This window comes from Pleurodeles waltl, chromosome 3_1 (genome assembly GCF_031143425.1).
Source record: "Pleurodeles waltl isolate 20211129_DDA chromosome 3_1, aPleWal1.hap1.20221129, whole genome shotgun sequence".
NCBI lineage: Eukaryota > Metazoa > Chordata > Amphibia > Caudata > Salamandridae > Pleurodeles > Pleurodeles waltl.
The window spans coordinates 567347582-567360367 of NC_090440.1; the positions used below are offsets into that span (position 1 = coordinate 567347582).

The window sequence follows — 12786 nt, forward strand, 5'->3', positions numbered from 1 at the left end:
TAATCAACAGTAACCTGTTGCGAGTGAACAAGGGTAACCATAACTTGGCATTAGTAAATTTGTGCGAGTGCTTTTTTTATGATATAGTGCATCCGGTCCTGTCATTCCTAATCCAGCTGTGCACAGCCTGTGTCATGCTAGGCTCTGGGTAGTTGTGGACCAAGAACTGTGACCAGCCCAGACCTTGTGCCGATCCCCAGTACACCATCCATGTGAACAGCCTTTGGACATGCACTCCTATCTGTAAGCACTGTACCAGATTTAATTCCATCCAAACCAAAGGTACTTATGTTCAGGAGTCGCACCCAACCAAGCTGTGCCCTTAACTCACCTCATTTCTATAGTGCTCACTTTTTCCTAAGACGCCACACACTTGAATTCAAAAGAAAATGGAGGCTTTTGGGATCTGTGTGTGGGGGGGGGAGATCTGTCTCTCCAAGACCCCAATTCTACATGCTTTGTAGGGTCAGAGAATCCTACCTGTATACCTTTATTCACATACATGCCATGACTTCCTTTCAATTACATGAATCACTTAATGTAACAGAAACCACATCAAAATTGTTATTTTCAGTTGAAACCGCATAAGGCAGATACAAATTGGATCAAGGGAAAACAATTGTCTTGTCCAATCAGATTCCTTTATTTTTGAAACTTTGAATGACAGATTTCATAACTCCAAGAAGGAACGGCAGTTATAAATATATGCTTCCTTTTAACCTCTTGCGTGCCACTGATCATGGGGACCCACATTTCCCTATGGCACAACATTTCCAGGAAGCAGGCTTTAGTGACATATTTAAACTTTCATATTTTGCCAACTAACACATCCCACACGATACTAGAAAACAGAACACTACAACTTAAAAATCTGAATGTATTATTGATTCGGAAAATAAGTGCCAGATGTACAAAGCATTTTTCTAGTGGCAAATGGCCAATTTGCAGAATCAGGCTGTTTGAGGACGGAACAGTGCTTTTTCAAATGTACAAAATGTGATTTAGTAACTTGTAACCAAATCGTGTATTTGCATTTGCGATCGGTATTTGGAAGGAGCATGTTTTGGGAGTCCTTTCTAAATACGGAATCGGTATGGTATGTATTACTGTTTTGCAATTGAATTCCGGTTGAAAAACAGTAATACTTTACCACCATTTTAAAAATGTTGGTAACCCACTCACAAACAGGAATGGTAACCATTAGACCCCTTCTCATTCCAGAATCATTGAGAAAATATTTTTGAAGAGGAGGCAGTGGTCGCACTGCCTAAAAAAAAAAAAAACTTCAACGTTTTTCTCGTTTTAAATGCATACTGTTTTCCTTTGGGGAAAATGGGCTCCATTTAAAAAAAAAAAAAAAAAAAAAAAAAAAAAATCTTATTAAAAAGCAATTACAGACACTGTGGTCAGCTGACCTCATCAGGGCACTATCCCTGTGATGTCTGCAATTCCTAGTGGGCCGCGAATTGTGACCTACCTCTAATATTAATGAGGTAGGTTGATTTGTGACCCATTAGGAATCATTAGTTTGAAGTTGTACGTTTTCTTACATAACGTATTGTGATTTAGTAAGAATCAGAATTTGTAAGTCACAATTCCTACTTTCTGTACATCTGGCCCTAAAATGCCAAATGGGTGGAATACAGAGGAGGAACTCAAGGTACATATGGGAGAAAATTGAAAACGTTTTACTCTGCTTTGGTCATGTTGGTAGGATTGTAAATAATAACTTTTTATTCTTTCAGGTGATTACATTTCATTTTGTCTTCTTTCTTTTTAGGAGGAAAGGAGGGGACTCTCCTGTGAGTTGTGGTGTTGCCCTGCTGGGCAGAAGCCCTCTACATTTTTCTTCTTCTTTACACTGTAAAGTTTGACACTTGGAGACAGATAAGACTGCTTTTCTTTACCTTTGCTGTCCTTATATATCCCTACTTGGGCTGTATTTCATGTTATTGCTTCAGGCCATGCGTATACTTAGTATTATAGTTCGTTATTATATTACTACCCTTTATAGTGACCTTTCTCTTTAATGGGTAGGTCCATCTTAGTTTTTGATTTTTATCTTGTATTATACTCCTTGGGGATAGAGGAAGTATACTTGTGAAACAGGTTTTTTCTTTGGCCTACCTGCAGGAATTTGTTCCCTGTACAAATTCAATTTGGTTTATTTGTCCTAAAGCTATATACATTTAGGTTTTGGAAATCAATATACTCCTGTATTTTGCTTCTGAGTTTTGTTTTCATATACAAGTCATCCAATTCTGACATATTTGGATTTATCACGTTCATATCCTCAATGATGATTTTTTCTCATGTGGATTCGTATACACTTAACTGTGTGGATGCCTATCACATAATCTTTTAACACTGATTGATTTTTTTGGTTCATTTTATAAGTTAGTCCTCTAGGGCGTTATTTTCATTTACATGCAACTATCTACTTTATTGGATGTTTTTCTGTAATGTTAATTTTATCTTTAGTTTTGCAAAACATGTATTAATTGTCAGTTTAACTCCATTCCAAGGTGATGCCTGTTACAATTAGCTTGGTTGTGTCTGTTCTCTATGTTTATAACTGTTTTTAAAGGAAGTGGAAGTCACTGTGTGATCAAGGCCAGTTTGTAGCCAAACATGGGAGAGGTTGCATGAAATAAACTTCTGATTCTTCTTGCATGCTTTGACCCATCTTTTTTTCTTCTTGGTTTACTATTTGTTCAACTGTACGCTCCTGCAGTTTTTTGTGGCTTCTCCGCCGCCCCTGCCGTGGGACCAGATGCTTTATGGGGGTCGAAGTTACTGTTTGCTAGAAATAAATATACATACTATAATAATACACTGTTAGACCTGGCATCTTTTGGTGTGGTTTCCCCTGACTTTTTGCTTTCTGACCTCCTGTTTTGACTATGTGCTGAACTTAGTTTTTGGTGGCATTAAGACTCTGTGCATTTTTTCACAGCTCACCAGTGCTAAAGTACACGTGCCCTGTGTCTAAAACATGCTAACATTGGCTTCTCCATGACTGGCATATTTGAATGACTGATAGGTCCCCAGTAAAGTGCACTAGGTGTGTCCAAGGCCTGTAAATCAAATGCTGCTAGTGGGGCTGCAGCACTAATTGTGCCACCCACTAGCATAGCCTTTCACACGTCTCAGAGCCTGTGTGCGCAGTTTAAACTGCCATTTCGACCTGGGAAGTGTACCTGTTAGCCAGGCCCAAACCTTCCTTTTTATTACATGCAAGTCACCCCTAAGGTAGGCCCTAGTTAGCCCTAAGAGCAGGCTACAGTGTAATTAAAAAGTTAGACATGTACTTATAAATTTAACATACCCAGATAGCGTAAAACTCTTACATTTGTTTTTCACTATTGCAAGGAGTGTCTCTCCCATAGGCTATCATTGGGGTTGCCTTAAAGCATGTTTTAAGTGTAATTTCCAATTGGGAAAACATAGAAAATATGGAGTGTGGGGTCTCTGTGCTCGCAATTTAAAAATACATCTTTCGGTGAAGGTGGATTTTAAACTGCAGGTCTGAAAATGCCACTTTTAGAAAATTGCCATTTTCTTACTTTAACCATTCTGAGCCTTAGCTTGCCTCTGAACACACGTCTGGGTTAAGGTGACAGCTACATTTGTGCATTATTTCTAGACAGCCACAAACAGGAAGGGCTGGATGTGACAGGAGACACATCTGCATCCATCTCCATACTGACATCTCGTCCTGGGCAGAGAGAGGCAGTTAACACATATCTGAATAGGCTGTGTCCTGCCCTTACACAAAAAGCTCATTACCCTCTACTGGCAGTCTGGAGCCAGGGTTGGGTTGAAAGGGATCCTTGTGCACTTCAGCAAATTCTTTTGAAATTACCCCTAAATCAAAGGCCTTTTTGGGTGTAAGTATACGGCCTCTGATGCAATGTACTCAACACTTTTTGACTGAAGACATTCTACCAGGAAGAAGGACTGTTGTGCTATCAGGAGGAACCGCTGTTTGCTCTGCTGTGTTGTCCTGCTGCTGGTCACCTGGGAGTGAGAGGACTGGACTTAACTCTCTACATCCTGAAATCTAAAGTTTCCTCCGAGGGCCTGACTGAGCTTACCTCCAGTTTCTGAAGTCTCAGGGATATCTAAGACTCCATATGCATCTTGCTACCAGCTCCTGTGCTGGGGTCCTGTTCTTCCAAGTGGTGCCAAATCCAGTCCTCAGCCCTTGAAGGTGAGTGTGGCGCTGCAACACAAGAAATGACACAGACACTGGCGCATTACTTGGAACCGACGCATCCCACTGCAGAAACAAGGCTTTGCCACTGCCTGCGCCCAAGCGACAGACATCCCTCGCCGACTCTGCGACGCAACAACCCGACTTTAAACGCAGCCCTGACTTGGCCGATGCAGCACCAACACATCGGAACCAGCACACATTGCTTCTGGACATCAACAACATTGCCCAATCAGGAAATTATGCAACACCTTCAGACGCAACGCATCTCCGGCTTGGATCAATGCACTGTCACAGAGGATTGACACAACCAAGGTACTGTCAGTGGGCCTGCGGGACTCCTGTATCCGGCCTAGCGCTCCATCGCGGTCAGACTTAACTTTTGGATTTGGCCAGGTCCTGCACAACCAGATTGCCCTATTTGGAGCTATTGTCTTGTAAGCACTGCATTTTGATTTAATCTTTCAAAATGTAAACTCGACTTGTGCATGTTGGATTTTTTTCATTGTTGTCTTGTTTGACTCAGATAAATATTGGCTATTTTTCTAAACTGATCTGGAGTCCTTTTATGGTGTTTTCACTGTGTTACTGTATGTGTGCATGGATAGTTTACACATTACCTCTCCAGAGGGTGAGAACAGGTAAACTTTTAGTGTATATCTTTCTTCCCCTGACTATGATTATAGTCCCTACATGGACAGAGTGCAAACCTCTTCCAACTAAGAGCCAATTTCTAACATACACACACTTGCATATATCCTGACATTCCTTTTCACCCCGGCTGTTTTAGCTGAGACCTCCACTAAAACCTCTTTCTAAACAGAGTTGCCACCCATCTGGATTCTACTGGAGTGTCCGTGTTTAAATTTGTTAATTACAGTTCTCAGAATTACAGCTCTTTGGTCTGGCTTTTAGCCAAACAACCTTCACTGCAAATCAATAAAAAAACACAAGAAAGAAGAGCACACAAGTCACTCCAACTGGATGCAATTAGATGGGCAACCAGTAAAGCCTTTAGTCAAGTGTTAGTCCGGGGTGGCTGTGAAGAGTCAACATGGCTGAAAACTCACACCTTCCCTCTTGCAGTGAATGGAGGGAGGCTGAATGAGAGGAAAGTACACAGTGCTCTTAAGCTGGATATTGTACAACCCAATTTTAAAGGGTTCTACTTTTACATGCTTGTTATAATGAAAAAAGATCAATGGTTCTTTAGAATCACGCTTTATTTTCATCTCCACTTCTCCTCATCAGCTCTTCACATCTCCTCTTCTCTCAGCTCTCTCTCCCAACATTCTATTGTGAACTCCTCTACCTAACAGTCAGAACATTCCATTCTAAAGGGAAGGTGGGGGGGGGAACGTACCACTTATATTTAAATATGTCATAACCTCTAATCTAACAAAATCTGCCTACATGTAATTACATGTTGCTACCTTAAAATATTACAACTAAATTACAACACATCTTCCCTTCCACACACAATATATGCAAAGTGATCAAAAATATATACATTCAATAATAATTTGACATACCTACATTGATGTCTTAAATATATACATTCAATAGATAATTGGACATACACTACATCGATGTTTTAAAAGAAGTTCTATTGGTACTCTCTGTACCGACGTCACGTCTCTGCTGAATCTCCTCACTCTCGCCATTCTCCATGGAATTTCCTTCACTCCTCACGAGGGATGATGGCTGTTGGACAATCCTGTCCATACTCCAACACTGACCATTTGTTAACGTAACCACATTGTTTTTCACTTTGGCAATATCAAAAGGACCGGAAAATTTAGTGCCTCGCATATTCGGACAAAAACCCCTTACAGGATTTTTAACATAAACCTTATCCCCCACTTTCCACTGTTGTTGTTTAGTACCATGTTTAGTATTGTATCTTTTTTTGTAATTGTTTTGATGATTTTCTCTTCTAATTCTGAATTGTGGAGTTATGGCATCACTTTTTCCTCCTCCACCTAACCATGAAGGGAAGAATTTGGTACTTGGTTTCCTGCCCTTTAGAGCAGAAAATGGAGACATTTTTGTAACTGAATTTGGAGTAGAATGGTACGCCCATAACATGTCTCGAATAGCATTTTCAATGATTATTTGGTTTACACTAGCTAACTGGATGCACTCTTTAATCATGCGGTTGGTCCTTTCGACTAAACCGTTTGCCCTGGGACAATATAGTGCTGTAGTGAGGTGGTGTATGTTTAAAGAGTTAAGAAAATCTTTCATTTTTGATGAAGTTAATTGAACTCCATTGTCAGTGATCAAGGTGGCGGGTATTCCTTCCATAACAAAAGCATCTTTAAGGAAATTTATAACTGATTCAGTGGTGATTTGGCTTACCATTTTGACATTAATCCAATGCGAGTAATAATCAATCAGTACTAAAGCAAAACGTTTCACAACACCTTTCATGTTGATAGGCCCTATGATGTCTAATGCCAATTTTGTCCAAGGCTTGTCTGGTACAGCCACAGGATATATAGGAGTTTTACGAATAATTTTAGTTTTGTCACTGCACGCACATTTAATGCAATTTTTAACTTCATTTTCTATCATAGAGTCCATATTAGGAAACCAATATCTTTCTCTAACACGAGCTTTTGTGAGGCTCCTGCCTAAATGACCTTCATGAGCCAGATTGATAATTTTGTGTATCAATCCTGCCGGTGGTATTATCTTATCATTTCTTAAAACAAAATTTCCGTTTTCATTTATTTCATGTCTAACCTCCCAATAGTTTTTTAGTGTTTCGTCCAGATCCCTCCTAAATTCCGGCCATCCCTCCTTCGCTAATGTTCTCAATAAGGATAGGGATTCATCCTTATGGTCAGCCAACTTCCATTCTTCTTCACTGATAGCCAGAGTACAAACAACCATTACTGGGTATTCCGGGGTCTCATAGTCTTCATTTATAGTCAACGGTACTCTAGATAGAAAATCCGCAGCACAATTATTATTACCCGGTAGGTACTCAATCTTAAAACAAAAGCTCTCCAGGCCTAAAATCCATCTAGCAATTCTAGGTGTACAGTTGTAGAAACTTTTTGTAGAGAAAACATAAACTAGTGGTTTGTGGTCTGTACGTAAAGTAAATTGTGTACCCCAAAGGAAGAATTTTAAATGTTTTATAGCCCAGAAACAAGCCAGAGCTTCTCTTTCAATTACTGAGTAATTGGATTCTGCCTTATTTAAAGCCCTAGAAGCAAATGCTACAATTCTCTCTTTACCATCAACCACTTGGGATAAAGTGGCTCCCAAACCTTTTTTGCTCGCGTCAGTAGTAAGTATAGTCTTCCTTTCATGATTGAAAGTACCCAGGAATGGTGCTGTTACAATAGCTTGTTTAATCCTTTGAAATGCAGATTCATGACATTCTATCCATTTGTAAGGTGTGTGGTTTTTTAGTAACTCTCTTAGGTCATATGATATCTCTGAGAATCCCTTGACATATTTTGTCATATACTCAGTAAGGCCTAGAAAAGATTTTAATTCTTCCTTGTTTTTTGGTGCCTCTGCCTTCTTAACAGCTTCCACTAGTGAAGTTTTAGGTTTGAACCCATCTTTAGAAATAGTGTGCCCTAAATAATCAACTGAATCTACTCTAATTTGACACTTATCCTTTCTCAATGTCAAACCCGCCATTTTTAGTTTACTAAGTACCTTTTTTAAGTTTGTATCATGTTCCTCTACATTTGCTCCATATATTAAAATGTCATCCTGAAAATATAGAGTCTTAGGGGTATCTTCCAAAACACGTTGCATGATTTTTTGAAATACGGCCGCAGCTGATGCAAGCCCGAATGGCATTCTATTGAACATATACGATCCTAGGGGTGTAGTGAAAGCTGTGAGCCATTTGGAATCTGGGTGAAGTTCAACCTGGTGGTATGCGCTGGAGAGATCCAGCACGGAAAAACATGCTGCCTCCCCCATGGTGCTTAATATTTCATGAATAACAGGAAGTGGATGTCTTTCCACCCAAATGTTTCTGTTCAAATCTCTCAAATCAATGCACACCCTAATGTCGTCACAATTATGTTTCTTGGCAATTACGATGGGAGATAACCATTCTGAACTCTTAATTGGTTGAATAATTCCTAGAGATTCTAGTCTCTTAAGTTCCTTTTTAAGAGGGTCTCTAAGTAAGTGTGGAATTTGTCTAGTTTTATGTACTATAGGTTTAGCCTTAGGTTTTAATTTAATTTTATGTTGGAAGCCTGCCAGTAGACCTAACTTTTCAGTAAAAATCTCAGGAAATTCCTGGAAAATCAACTCATTAGAGTTATTTTTGTCCATTAGCAGCACTTGTTCCGGATTATTAGGGTCCAGTTTGATTCCCAACTCCTTCTGATGCTGCCAACCCAGTAAACTGGATCCTTTTTCAACTACATAAACGTTCCCTACAGTGGTACGACCCTTAAATTATATTAAAGCCTTGAACATCCCTTTAAGAGGGATGGGGTCTTTGTTATAACCCTTGGGATTAATGTCTGGTTTTGACAATCTGGCAGACATTTCTTTACCAATACCTTTAAAATCCAGTTCATTTATGATTGTAAAGGGTGAGCAAGAGTCAGCGAAAACTGTTACTGGACTGCCATCAAGGGCAACTAAATTACAACAATACTCTCTAAAAAAAAAAAAAAAAAAAAAAAAAAAAATTTAAAGGCAATGCATGTGATGATATCAGAAACAAACACTGGCAAAGTCAATAGGTCGCGCCTTTGTGACCTACTGGATTTGCAAATGTTTCATAGCCATGCTGCACAGCATCCAGGATACTGTGCAGTATGGCTAAAGTTAGAAAAAGAACACACAAAACAACAAATTAAATCCACCTGACGCAAATGCACGTTCTTTTGTAGACGTGCGCACTAGGCATGCACGCATGAAAAACAAATACGCACCGTTTTGGTTTTTTTTTGGTTGTCGATTCGAGTTGGGTTGGTAACCAAAAATAAAATGAACAAAAGTGTTTTTTTCTAAAATGTGCGTATGGGGGAGGGGGGCACCAGAAGCAACACTGTGTACCATGAAGAAATATCCAGGAGGGGCATACAGTGTAGCACCACAGTTGAGAATGGAGTGGATGGGGGGTGGAAAATGAAAGCAGCAAAGGAGGGGACCTGAAAGCAACAATGGGAGGGCTGGTAGGGGACATAAAAGCAACATGGGCGAGTACAAAAGGGAGGGGCAGGGAGAAGCAGTCGGGCAACTGAGAGTAACATCGAGTTTAGGGGGTGGACTTACCCAAGGGAGACAGCTCAAAACACACACTCTAATGGAATGCTCCACACTAAAAAAAAAAAAGTAGTGCATGAAAGGTGTGTAGTGGAAGCAGCAATACCAGTCAATCAAACAGGCTGTAAAGAGTCAATGCTCCATGGGTGGGCCAAACATAAGATTGAAAAGCTGGGACACAAATAAAAAGCAAGCAAATTAGAGTGACAATGACTCTATGTTCTTGGTTGCAAAGTTGTCCCCAGCCTAGGTATCTGTCAATTATTATGCCACACACAGAGCTGTAAATCACGTCATTATTCCTCTGCGTGTACCTGTGAACTCCAACATTATAAACCAAGCTTTTATTACATTCTATTCTAGTGATTACATCACACTGCTACAGAGTCCGTTCAACACCAAAACAGTTCCGTTATAAGTGTACAAAACACTACAGACCTCATTACGAGTCATTACGAGTGTGGCGGTTTATAGACCCCGAACCGTCAGCTCCACCAGGATCTTGGATCCCAGCGGTCTAGAGGTGGTAGAGATTACAACCTCGTTTTCTGCCAGTGGTTTCATGGCAGCTGGCATAGAACAAGTGCAGGGGGCCCCCTGGCCAGCACAATTACAGTGTTCATTGTCTGCTTGGCAGACAGTGAACATTGCGAGGGTGCTGGTGCACCCTGCAGGCGACCGCATTGCCGCCGGCGCAATTACGAGCCGGAGACAATGCTGTAGTCTGTTTCCCTCTAGGCCAGCAGTGGAAACTTAGGTTTCTGCCCGCTGACCTAGCGGGAAACCTATACTAGCTCCAGCGGGGAGGTCACTGCATATGCAGCAGCCAACCTGTCGGGAGTTTGGCAGACAGAGTTTTCCGTCTAAACATTTTATTTTTTATAAAATAAGTAGACATATATATATATATATATATATATATACACACACATGCCAATATATATATATATATAAATAAATATGTACAACGATATCTCTGTGATCAATCTTCTTGGCACTTTGATTACGCAACCCGATCTGGTTACTGGAAGCTGTGAGCTCTCAACTTCAATGTCAGATTGCTAAGGATGGTGAATAAATAACAGCAGTCGCGGTGAATAAATAACAGTAGTCTCAGAGTTTTCAGGGTCAGTCTTTCTCTCACCACTTAAAGTTGAAGAGAAAGTGGTCACGTTGATTGTGGTAATACTACATCACAGGAAATGTTTGTGCATCAGCAAGAATATGATGCTAGCTTCACACAATTAAGTGCTGAAAAAAGTGGAAACATTGACCATGTAATTCCAAATGTGTTGAACATGTATGATTAACAAAACCGTTAAATGCCTAATAATTTTCAAATGAGGACCTCAACACTGCTGGACACACATTTTTCTCAACAGTGATTGTCTTAACCACCAGCTCACCCGCAGAATAGGAAAATACAATGCAGATTTTGGGAAGTCCTAACCCGCACGTACGTGTAAGTAATGGGCTTTTACCAAATGTTGTATTCTAGCTGGGTTGACGTGTTGAAATTTAAAAAAGGATGCAAAGTTTACTACAGCGGGTAATTAGCAAATTCGAGCGATAAACATTACTCCACTCCCAGCTACTCTCCAATGGGCCATTTGAAGCAGGCCCTAAGATAGGTAATGAAAAGACACATTAAACTCGAAACATTTTGAGAACACGTGGCACGCATTAAAAACAAAAAACAACTGTGGTTACAGTCTACTTGTGGGATTAAACTCTACATTTTGCTTCAAGCAAAACTTTCTGGAGACAATAACGTTCTTACTCAAACACTGCATTTTGTCAATCGCTACTTAGGTACCCACTTACTGCTAACCCCTGTCCCACCACCGTTGTACCAGCAGTCCACCCGTTGCTCCCTCCCTGTCTTCGTCAGTGCTGCTCCTGGTTGTCCCCTTTAACCTGCTCGTGCTCCCTGGGATCGCCCCACAACAGTTTGCGTTCTTCTCTTAGTGCCTCACCCTGCGGCTTAGTTCTCGGCACTGCCGTTCTTTCTCTTCAGGGCTCATTTGCGAGAGCCGCCGCTTCAGCTCCGCACGAAGAGCCCGTTTCAAAGGTCCAACAGCAGCCATGTTTGGTTCCATAGTACACGCCTCCGACAAAGCACGTGCTTCTTAGAGCCACGCACACCCCCGCTGACGTAGAAAGAAGTTCACGAAAAGCTGAGCTGTCAGTGATCCAGTATCGTCTGCAGCTTCAGAGGTATCACCTGCCACAAACACTTAACTTCAGTTCTGGTTCTATCAGAACCTACAAGCTTTACGCATGGTGCTTGACATCGGGGCAAAACGAGCTATTCTGCAACTTCGCATAAGGATAAAGGCTGCTTTCAAAGTTCGATGGTCTCACCACCCGTTCTAATCGCCTCCTATAAGGGGCGAGTTTGAACATTTTTGCCAGGGTCGATTTTGATGTCCAGTCTGACTCTGAATGACATAATATAAAAGAGATTAATTCACCAGAATCTATATTCATTTATATTATGTATTTTATTTAAGGAGTTTTATTAAGAGGCATGTCACCAAACTGTCACTTCAGAGCACTAAAAGCATAATAAAAAGGAAGGAATGACAAGCATTGACAAAGCCAATAGGTCTTGCCTATTCAAGAGATATTGGGTTTGCTAGTGTGTTTGCTAGGTTGAACACCCAACATGGCTAAAAGTTAATGGCATAGATGGGAGTGGAGTAGTGGAAGAAAGTGGAGAAGAGTGGTGTAGAGTGGAGCAGAGTGTTGTAAAGTAGAGTGTCATGAAGTGGAGTATAGCAGAGTGGAGTGGTGTGGCATAGCCTGGACTGCCATCAAGTGGAATAGAGTGAACTATCATAGAGTGTCATGGAGTAGAGTAAAGTGTCTTAGAGTGGAATGGAGTAGAGTAGATTGGCGTAGAGCGGAGTGGTGTGGAGTGGAATAGTATAGAGTGGAGTGGTGCAGAGCTGAGTAAAGTGTCACAGAGTGAAGTGGAGTAAAATTAAGTAGAGTGGAGTGGTGTAGAGTGAAGTAAAATGGTGTGGAGTGGCGTAGAGTGGAGTGTTGTAGAGTGGAGGAGCATAGATTGGTGTAAAGTGGAATAGAGTGGAGTAGAATGGAGTAGAGTGGAGGGCATAGACTGGAGTGACGTGTAGTGTACTGGCGTAGAGTGGAGTTGCATAGAGTTAAGTGGTGTACAGTGGAGTGGAATGATGTAGTGTGGAGGAGAGTGGAGTAGAATAGAGTGGACTGGACTGGCATAGAGTGGAGTGGAGTGTCGCAGAGTGGAGTAGAACTGAGTGAAGCGGTGTAGAGTGGAGTAG

General features: G+C 41.0%; 1 protein-coding gene across 2 annotated transcripts in view; it reads right to left on the bottom strand.

The window, feature by feature from the left end:
• MTHFS (methenyltetrahydrofolate synthetase) overlaps positions 1 to 11598 on the bottom strand; it is a 116829-nt gene extending 105231 nt beyond the window's left edge. Inside the window, exons 1-2 of one of the 2 annotated variants that reach the window (XM_069222984.1) lie at positions 11455 to 11598; positions 9488 to 9533 (exon numbers count right to left, since the gene is read on the bottom strand). Coding sequence is in view for 1 of the 2 variants with exons in the window: in XM_069222983.1 (XP_069079084.1) it covers positions 11455 to 11577 (123 nt within the window). In the remaining variant the exon portion in view is untranslated. The remainder of the gene's footprint in view (positions 1 to 9487; positions 9534 to 11454) is intronic. The other variant, XM_069222983.1, reaches the window with a different exon arrangement.
• Between the last annotated feature and the right edge of the window lie 1188 nt (positions 11599 to 12786).